At 41.9% G+C, this 11,042-nt stretch overlaps 1 protein-coding gene across 1 annotated transcript; it reads left to right on the top strand.

The window, feature by feature from the left end:
* The first annotated feature begins 204 nt into the window (after positions 1-204).
* LOC125380117 (prothoracicostatic peptide-like) lies at positions 205-10,775 on the top strand. Its single transcript, XM_048396442.1, has 2 exons — positions 205-1,275; positions 8,286-10,775. The coding sequence occupies exons 1-2, from the start codon at positions 825-827 to the stop codon at positions 8,450-8,452; spliced, it is 618 nt and encodes a 205-aa protein (XP_048252399.1). The 5' UTR covers positions 205-824; the 3' UTR covers positions 8,453-10,775.
* Positions 10,776-11,042: the final 267 nt, after the last annotated feature.

Raw genomic sequence — 11,042 nt, forward strand, 5'->3', positions numbered from 1 at the left:
GTGGCAACATCGGTCATGGAGAGTCCTTGAATGGGTGACTGCGTTTCGGTAGCTTGGTTCCTGGACTTCGGTCCTGCCCCACACTGAAGACATGCGGTGTCTCCTTGGGTACAAGACTTTGTTCCAAATGTGCCTCTGTTCACCTAATAGTGAGTGGGTATGACAAAGTTCAGAAAACTCTGGACCAACGACCCTGGGAAACTACATATTAGGGCAGAACATGCTCCACTCACAACAAGCAACAGGCGGATTAATAAGAAATGCAGCAAGTTCAGCATCTAACAGAGTGGGTGAGCGGCAGATACTGGTTGTCGAAGCGGCAGGAGTTGATATTCCATCAGGACCAGACTTTGATGAAGATGACCCATTAATGGAGGCCGTCTCGGTAGAACCCGGAGGATACCATGCTATAATTATAGTCATCAGTACCGTTGTTAACATCACTGAAGAAGATAAGGCAGCACTTCTGTACCTTCCTTCACTTTTTGGTGAACGATTTCTCAAATATGCAATTTTTGTGTTCACGCATTGCGATATATATGCAAGGAGAAATTCCCTTATGGAATCAAGCTCTGGCCAGGCTGTTTCAGCACACTTTTTACCAACGCTTGATCCGGAAATGAAGCACATTTTTAAAATGTCAGAAAACAGATACTTTTTTGTGGACAACATGGACAGGAATATGTTTAACCAGCGACTTTTACTATTCGGTCTTATTGAAACTGTTGACACACTTGTGGACAGGAATAAGGGCAGTAATTATACGAATGATGATTTTAAAGCTGCCCGGCAAGTGATTTATCGTCTACAAAAACAGTTGGCTGATGAAGCTGAACGGGCCAGGCAAAAACAGTTGGCAGAAGAAGCTGAATGGGCCAGGCAAAAACAGTTGGCAGAAGAAGCGGAACGGACCAGGCAAAAACAGTTGGCAGAAGAAGCTGAACGGGCCAGGCAAAAACAGTTGGCAGAAGAAGCGAAACGGGCCAGGCAAAAACAGTTGGCAGAAGAAGCGGAACGGGCCAGGCAAAAACAGTTGGCAGAAGAAGCTGAACGGGCCAGGCAAAAACAGTTGGCAGAAGAAGCTGAACGGGCCAGGCAAAAACAGTTGGCAGAAGAAGCTGAACGGGCCAGGCAAAAACAGTTGGCAGAAGAAGCGGAACGGGCCAGGCAAAAACAGTTGGCAGAAGAAGCGGAACGGACCAGGCAAAAACAGTTGGCAGAAGAAGCTGAACGGGCCAGGCAAAAACAGTTGGCAGAAGAAGCGAAACGGGCCAGGCCAAGAATGTTTGCAAAAGAAGCTGAATGGGCCAGGCCAAGAACGTTTGCAAAAGAAGCTGAATGGGCAAAACCATTCCGGTTGGCTATATTTCTTACGTTGGTCGTTGGTGTGGTCATAACGATAATAGCCGTATGCTGTCTGTAACAGTTGTAGTTACATAATATCTACATCAGACCACTGTCAAATTAAATATACCCTTACTAGAAAATCCATTTTGTCATGTACGTTCAGCCCTTCTACTGTTGTTGGAGACAACATGACATCATTGTCTGTAGGATGCTGAGCTTCCGGATGGTTGAGGAGTGGGGCTGGCATTTTATCAAACAAAATATATTTTACAAGACAATTCTTGAAAAACTAATCATGCTTTATCACGAGCCGTAAGTTACATTGTTTCATGGCGTTAGGCTCACAACTTTTAATAAAAACATTTTGGGTTTCGTAGCTGCGCTGTTTAACTTGTTCTTTTTATGACATTAATAATTATGATTATCATTATTCGGAACTGAGTCTCACCACCAAACCAAACTCCTGAATTTAAAGAACCTTCAGTGAAATATTTATTGAATCCGTGCAAAGTGGTAAATTCTTTGTAGTGAAATTGCACAATACATAGATCAAGACTTAGTGGTTATTTTTCAAACGGGCACTAAATAAAACTGGCTAGATGATTACTTTCATACCGTCATTGTATAGGTATATGTGTTGCACAAGGATTTCAACAATATCATGAACTCATCTAACTGATCATGTACACATTTGCACTGTTGTTTCCTTTAAGTGTGGGGCGGTCGGGTAGCCTAGTGGCTAAAAAGTTCGCTCGTCACGCCGAAGACCCGGGTTCGATTCCCGACATGGGTACAATGTGTGAAGCCTATTTCTGGTGTCCCCCGCCGTGATATTGCTGGAATATTGCTAAATGCGGCGTAAAACCATACTCACTCACTCACTCCTTTTAGTGTAAAAGTATCAATTTGGACTCGTGTTAGCTTGGGAGGGGAGGTGTCAAAGCGACTGATTTGGGACAACCATTGTCTCAAGAACATTTGATTCCAAAGGTTAATTTCCCTGTAGGCATGACATGTATATGTCTCCATAACTTAATTGCCATTATGTATAAGACGCTAATCCCCGTTGTTAATCCTCACCAACATTTCATTATATATTGGCCGTCGGCCAACCTGGGCTACCATATCACTTCCCGTTAAGTACTGTTATTTATAGTATGATATTTATTGCCTTAATTGATCATCCCCTGAACTGAGTCGGTTCATCACGCCCATATGTCCAATGTCCAGAGCAACGTCATTGTCTCTTTGTCTGCCCATTGTTGTTCGTTTCTATATATATGTTATCATTACACTGTTAGTCAGCTTGGTATTCCGAGTGCTGGTGTAGGATGTGGTGTGAAAGGATGTGCCGCTCATAGGAAACGTCATGAGGTTGAGCTGGAGATCCGCTCACCTCATGTATGCCTGAGCTGGAAGATCCGCTCATCGCTGTGTTTGTGTTGACAGAGCAGGTATTACACAGCTCGTGTCACGGTAGACTACCTTCATAATGCCAACATCAACGTCCTGCCCCTGCCGTCAAGATCTCCAGGTCTCAACCCAATCGAACACGTCTTGGATGAACTCGATCGACGTGTACGTCAACGTCAGAAGACGCCGCAGACACTTCCACAACTTGCCAACGCGTTACAAGCAGAATGGCGAAGAATTCCGCAGGACAGAATTCGTACACTTGTCCAGTCAGTGCCGAGGAGATGCAGAGCCATGATTGCTGCCCGGGGCGGTCACACGAGATACTGACTTCAGCGCAACCTTGTGGCCTTATGTGACATGACTATGAACAGTTTTCAATGCCTGTGTACAACATGTGACTATCGAGCTCAAAAATTTCATATTTGTATTAGGTACAATAAATTTACTGAAAATCTACCTGTGCGTTTCTCCTGATATTTAGATAATTTCGAATATAGAATGCTGATATTTAAAACATCATTTTCAAACTGAACTTTCAAGCATGTTTTACTTATTACTCAATGGATATTGCAATACCCAGTTATATTGGGATATATCACTTGTATGCAATATGTGACACTCGTATAAATTATCACCTTTGGAGAAGTTTGTTTGTTTGTTTGTTTGTTGTTTAACGCCACACTCAGCAATATTCCAGCTATATGGCGGCGGCCTGTAAAACTCGAGTCTGCACCTGACAATCCAGTAACTGGAACAGTGAGCATCGATCCACGCACTAGGGATACAATGTAGTGATACTGATAATTGAGACTTTGGAAAAGAGAACATTAAATTTCAAGATAGCATGTCAGATGTGCATCTAAAGATACCTTTGTTGACCTACATCCTCTGACGTCTAACAGTACAAATATGGCCTTATCGTATGGTAACGCTATCCCAGGAGTCTATTTATAGACATGGGAAAGCCCGAGCAGGCGGATTTTCACTTTTGATTTCTCTCCGCGGTACCTAGAATATTCTACCAAGCTGCAATGCGTTTTTCCACGTCTCAGAGAAATGCTGGTCAAGGTTGGTGCCCTACGTGTCATCTTATCACGCCATACAATGTCATGTCCCATAGAGGGTTTTTCAGATCTTCACGCAGGGCAACATGTAATGGTTAATTCCCTGAAGTGGAATGCAGAGCGAGGGCTGTACACACTGGCCGACATGTAGGGAAAGTGTCCTGGTCCTAACTGACTCGATAACAGTCAATAGGGTGAATTAGAAAGTCACAAGCCTAAAATATGAAATAGTATATACTTCAAAATGCGGTTGCACTTTGATGTGGGTACATTATCACAAAGGTACATTGGTATGGTACTTCTATATGGTTGGGATATGGTATTAAATACAAGCGATTGAAGGGCTTTAAATGGACATCCCGACGAAAAGGGTCCACAGATTGAAATGATGTGATTTTAATATAAGTGCATTTGCAGAACAAACGACATTTGGGGTTAGCGTGACGAGAGTCAATTGTTTGATTAACTCCCTTTGGATAAGCGGAGTACCTCCCTTGCATCACCCGCTGCATTGTGCGTGTCCAAGTGCCCGATCGGGAATATGATTTTCAATAAGGCAGTGATATAGGTTTCATAAAGTATTATGTGGTTTACCAACCTTCACGGTCCTTTGCTGTATTCGCTCAATAAACTCAATGATGATCCTTGTGGGGAAATATCGTACAACCAGCAGCTGACTGATGCGGATTTTGAATTCTACTTCCATTTGTGCTAGTTGATCAGGTAACTTAAATCTAAAATATAGGTATCAAAAAGAATTGGTTCTACTCTTTTGATGCATGCTGACTTTGTTCCAGGTGAAATCTTCTTGGCCTCTTTCGTCCGCCAGCTGGTAACCTGTCTCCTGGCTGCCGCACCCATATATTTCACACTGCTGGTTCGTATCTGATTGTGTTGGGTTTTGTTCGTGCCTTATTTGTCCAGTGTCCATTGTGTGTGTTTCTCCTGATACCCCTGGACCAACGAAAGTGAAACGCATCAGTCATGTTCCCACCATTGGTGACAATTTGTTCACTAGGTTCAAATCCAACTTTCAATATGGCCGCCAGGGTGCCGTGGCTCTTTTTGTATGAAACCACATTTGTGATCACTCGTGGTTGTCTTTGAAAAACGAACATTGTATTCACGGGGTTTTGTCTCGGTGAAAACGAGTAAAGCGAAAAAAAGCATCACCTTGTGGAACTGCTCTGAACATAGCTGTTTTTTATCAAGTTTATGTATTTATTCGTAGCACGGCAGCCATATTGACAAAGCTATACATGGCCATGAGTCAGCAATTTTGTTTCACAATGTAATGAAATTTGGTATGTGTGTAGTCAGTATGACGCATGCATTCTGTTTTTCATGATATTTCAATTTTGTCGTTTATTCGATGTGTGCATTTCCTCACACTGTCAACTATATTTTCTCAGAAATCACTTGACCACTTAAGCTGAAGCTTCACATGCATCTTCCCGCTTATGATGCCACCTGAATGTACTCAAGACTTTCCGATCCAATTTTTCAATATGGCTGCCATGTTCAGTTTATTTTAAATATTGACATTAAAATTAATATTTAAAACTTTGACCTTGATTTGACATTTGTACTTCGACTATACTGAAGCTAAACATGTTTTATGACCATTCCTTCGCAATTTTGTTTCAAAATGTAATGAATTTTCTATTTGTGGCGTTTGTTGTAGTCTCCAACATGAACCTTCTATTCTTAGCCACGTTAAAATTCTACGTATTTATTCTATCCAAATGAATATTTGGCTCCGTAAACATGTTCTTTGAAATTTCAAGAATGTGAGAGGTGAACGTTGACATACATGTTTCTCCTTATGAATTGTTCAAATTATTCAATTTAAGTGTGCAGAAAATACTTGAACTTCTGTTTCGTGCTTGTCTTTGGTGACACTTTTACACTGTTGACTTCACATCTAGGTGAGCTACAGTGCCGTGACTATTGTGTTCCATGTATATGTACTTTGTATTATGTACTATCTTTGTCTGTGAATGAAGCATTTCATCACTAAATATACAATATAGGTATATATGAACTTCCTTTCAGTATGCGAGTGGCGTCCTACAAACATATAACCATGACAACTTCAGGGAACATTGCGACTGGGTGAGATAGCTACGTGTAATATTAACATTAAAGACACGATTGATTATATGTGATTATATTTGTACTGTGGTCACAGAATATTGAAGTAAAGAGGAATCCTAAAGTTACAACTGGAGTCATTATTTGATACTTACAGTTGCCGGTCTATATACATAAATGCAAACTCATAACACTGAATATGTCGAATGCATTTGCGGGTAGAGTCGACAGGTCAAAAAACAACTGACTCATTTCACCGTAAACTTATTACACACATTCATACTGTTATGCCAAATGCGTTTTTACCTTCTGAATAGCAAGTAATGAATTCATTGAATGTCAGCGCTCATTTAAAAGGGGGGTGGTCGGGTGGCCTAGTGGTTAAAGCGTTAGCTCGTCACGCCGAAGACCTGGGTTCGATTCCCAATATGGGTACAATATGTGAAGCCCATTTGTGGTGTCCCCCGCCGTGATATTACTGGAATATTGCTTAAAGCGGCGTAAAACCATATTCACTCACTCATTTAAAGGGTACTTGCGGGCCCAAACAGTTTTGAGATAGGCTGGAGATTTATGGGTCGCTTCCAGATAGGGGACGTTTGTGTTCGGATCAACGCGAAGTGCAGTTCGAAATGATAGTCTGGGTCTGTACATTACTCATTGTGTGGCAGACTTACTGATTTATGTCGTGGCTCTAGAAAGAAGCTTGTAGTAATGGTGTCAGCCGTGTACTCCAGTAAACTCTTGCATCAAAACTGCCACACGTTGTCTCCCTCTTACAATATGAGTGATTCAGCGTTCCATCTCTGACGTCGTCAGTCAGTAGGGGTGGAACTGTGGGGGGAAATGTTTTTGTCCTGTAATGTGGGAAACCTGATTCCGACGGACTTAGTTTGTTGGCTAAGGTACCTTGCTGGTTGTAACTTATTGTCGAAGTTATATCCTCCGAGAGTAATATGACATACAACATTTGTTTGTTTGGTTGTTTGTTGTTTAACGCCACACTCAGCAATATTCCAGCTTTTTGACAGCAGTCTGTACATAATCGAGTCTGGACAAGACAATCCAGTGATTGACATCATGAGCATCGATCCACGCAATTGGGAAACGATTGCCTGCATCAACAGCCTGACCACCCGTTAGTCGCCTCTTACGACAAGCAAATTCGCCTTTTACGGCGAGCATGGGTTGCTGAATACCATGATGTCATGTGGAATATTAATTGTCGACAAAAATGAAACAACCTTGATAGTCTCAAAGTGAGATGAAAATAACATGGTGCTTATTCCCCTTAGCCTGTTGTAAAAGTGATCGAAGAACTGGCAGGTCACCATGTCGACTGGTTCTGGTAAATGTACTACATGTATAAGGGCTAGGTCGTTTACAAATTTCAGCAATAAAAAGACTGAAAAGTTGTTTTCAAGTGAATACATTGTCAGGTAAAATAGTGATTCAAATTTAACTGTCGCCATTGTCCTTTTAACTACAAACCAGTGCCTTTGTCAGGAAAATGTTTCATAATTTGTCTGTAAAACAACCAGTTTATGAAACTCTGTTATTTGTATCGGGAATATGCGGGAGCTACAGTACTGTATTATAATAGTAACAGGAGTCATCATGATTTCAGGGATGCCGAGAACACCTGCCTGAACTTCCTGAAGGCTGTCAGCTGAACTTACTACTCGTAGGGAAACGCGGGCACGGTAAAAGTGCCCTGGGAAACTACATATTGGGGCAGGACATACTCCACTCACAACAAGCAACAGGCGGATTGATAAGAAATGCAGTTAGTTCAGCATCTAACAGAGTGGGTGAGCGGCAGGTACTGGTTGTCGAAGCGGCAGGAGTTGATATACCATCAGGACCAGACTTTGATGAAGATGACCCATTACTGAAGGCCGTCTCGGTAGGACCCGGTGGATACCATGCTATAATTATAGTCATCAGTACCGTTGTTAAGATCACTGAAGAAGATAAGGCAGCACTTCTGTGCCTTCCTTCACTTTTTGGTAAACGTTTTTTCAAATATGCAATTTTCATGTTCACACATTGCGATAAATACGCAAGGAGAAATTCCCTTATGGAATCAAGCTCTGGCCAGGCTGTTTCAGAACACTTTTTACCAACGCTTGATCCGGAAATTAAGCACATTTTAAAAATGTCAGAAAACAGATACTTTTTTGCGGACAACATGGACAGGAATATGTTTAACCAGCGACTTTTACTATTCGGTCTTATTGAAACTGTTGACACACTTGTGGACAGGAATAAGGGCAGTAATTATACGAATGAAGATTTTAAAGCTGCCCGGGAAGAGATTTATCGTCTACAAAAACAGTTGGCTGATGAAGCTGAATGGGCCAGGCAAAAACAGTTGGCAGAAGAAGCTGAATGGGCCAGGCAGAAACAGTTGGCAGAAGAAGCGGAATGGGCCAGGCAAAAACAGTTGGCAGAAGAAGCTGAATTGGCCAGGCAAGAACGGTCGGCAGGAGATGCTAAATTGCGCATATTTCTGGTGGTCGCTTGTGTGATCATAATAATGATAATAACCGTATGCTGCTGCTGCTGTCGTTAACAGTTGTAGTGACATAATATCTATATCAGACCACTGTCAAATTAAATATACCCTTACTAGAAATCCATTTTGTCATGTACGTTCAGCCCTTCTACTGTTGTTGGAGACAACACGACATCATTGTCTGTAGGATGCTGAGCTTCCGGATGGTTGAGGAGTGGGGCTGGCATTTTATCAAACAAACTATATTTTACAATTCTTGAAAAACTAATCATGCTTTATCACGAGCCGTAAGTTACATTGTTTCATGGCGTTAGGCTCACAACTTTTAATAAAAACATTTTGGGTTTCGTAGCTGCAGCTTAAAAAAGTTCCATTATCTTGGAACAAATTTCTAGGTCCCGATTGATTCTACTTGCCTTAATTGATCATCCCCTGAACTGAGTCGGTTCATCACGCCCATATGTCCAATGTCCAGAGCAACGTCACTGTCTCTTTGTCTGCCCATTGTTGTTCGTTTCTATATAATGTTATCATTACACTGTTAGTCAGCTTGGTATTCCGAGTGCTGGTGTAGGGACGACCTCGAGCAGGATGTGCCGCTCATAGGAAACTTCATGAGGTTGAGCTGGAGCTCCGCTCACCTCATGTATGCCTGAGCTGGAAGATCCGCTCATCGCTGTGTTTGTGTTGTCAGAGCAGGTATTACGCTCATTGTGTATTCGTTGTACATGTTGTGCATAAAACGTTCCGGGGCAGTGATGTCGATTTTGTCCTTGATTCCCCCAAGAGCCAATTCCCCGTCAACATGCGCGTTGAATCTGGTGTTAGAATCCGGCTGGAGTAACTCTTGAGTTTACTCCCGAATCAGTGACCTCTCTATATGCCTACCATCCTGAAGAACAATCATCAACTCAAGCCAAAGATTGAAGAAAACAACAAGAATCTCTCCGATGCCAATTTTCCTGATGAAATTTCCCCTTCAAGATGTTTTTCATACACAGGACCCATATATATATATATATATATATATATATATATATACTCTTCACAAAAAGAACCTGAACCTGAACCTGACTACACAAAATATTCCAGTATATAAATTGGACATATGTTATTGGAAGTGGCCTGATATTCGACAAACGGTGCGTCAAAACGCAGCAATTTTTGTTGCTGATGTTTGACAGCAAATCGCTACATGAATCAAATTCTTCAACCTCACCTCCTTCCAATCATTGACCGCTGTATCAACAGGACAACTCTCCACCGCACACAGCTCGTGTCACGGTAGACTACCTTCATAATGCCAACATCAACGGCCTGCCCCTGCCGTCAAGATCTCCAGGTCTCAACCCAATCGAACACCTCTTGGATGAACTCGATCGACGTGTACGTCAACGTCAGAATACGCAGCAGACACCCCCACAACTGGCCAACGCGTTACAAGCAGAATAGCGAAGAATTTCGCAGGACAGAATTCGAACACTTGTCCAGTCAGTGCCGAGGAGATGCAGAGCCATGATTTCGAATATAGAATGCTGATATTTAAAACATCATTTTCAAACTGAACTTTCAAGCATGTTTTACTTATTACTCAATGGATATTGCAATACACAACTATATTGGGATATATCACTTGTATGCAATATGTGACACTCGTATAAAGTATCACCTTTGGAGAAGTTTGTTTGTTTGTTTGTTGTTTAACGCCACACTCAGCAATATTCCAGCCATATGACGGCGCCCTGTAAAACTCGAGTCTGCACCTGATAATCCAGTAACTGGAACAGTGAGCATCGATCCACGCACTAGGGATACAATGTAGTGATACTGATAATTGAGACTTTGGAAAAGAGAACATTAAATTTCAAGATAGCATGTCAGATGTGCATCTAAAGATACCTTTGTTGACCTACATGCTCTGTCGTCTAACAGTACAAATATGGCCTTATCGTATGGTGACGCTATCCCAGGAGTCTATTTATAGACATGGGCTGGTCGGGCTGTTGAAGCACACCTTTTACCAACGCTTGATCCGGAAATTAAGCACATTTTAAAAATGTCAGAAAACAGATACTTCTTTGTGGACAACATGGACAGGAATATGTTTAACCAGCGTCTTTTATTATTCAGTCTGATTGAAACTGTAGACACACTTGTGGACAGGAATAAGGGCAGTAATTATACGAATGGTGATTTTAAAGCTGCTCGGGAAGAGATTTATCGTAAACAAAAACAGTTGGCAGAAGAAGCTGAACGGGCCAGGCAAAAACAGTTGGCAGAAGAAGCTGAACGGGCCAGGCAAAAACAGTTGGCAGAAGAAGCTGAACGGGCCAGGCCGAGAAAGTTGGCAGAAGAAGTTGAATGGGCAAAACCACCCCTGTTGGGTGTATGTCTCTTTTTGTTGTACATCGTTGTGATCATAGCGATAATAGCCAAATGCTGTCTGTGACAGTTGTAGTGACATAATATCTATATCAGACTGCTGTCAAATTAAATATACCCTTCCTAGAAAATCTGTTTTGTCATGTACGTTCAGCCCTTATTCTGTTCTTGGAGACAACACGACATCATTGTCTGTAGGATGCTGAGCTTCCGGATGGTTG

The sequence above is a fragment of the Haliotis rufescens genome, unplaced genomic scaffold (genome assembly GCF_023055435.1).
Source record: "Haliotis rufescens isolate VD_foot unplaced genomic scaffold, xgHalRufe1.0.p SCAF_15, whole genome shotgun sequence".
Classification (NCBI taxonomy): domain Eukaryota; kingdom Metazoa; phylum Mollusca; class Gastropoda; order Lepetellida; family Haliotidae; genus Haliotis; species Haliotis rufescens.

Coding starts and splice junctions, on each gene's coding strand:
- LOC125380117 (XM_048396442.1), top strand. CDS start 825: ATGAAGCTGAACGGGCCAGGCAAAAACAGTTGGCAGAAGAAGCTGAAT. Junction 1,276..8,285: donor GAAGAAGCGAAACGGGCCAG/GCCAAGAATGTT, acceptor TGAATGGGCCAG/GCAAAAACAGTTGGCAGAAG.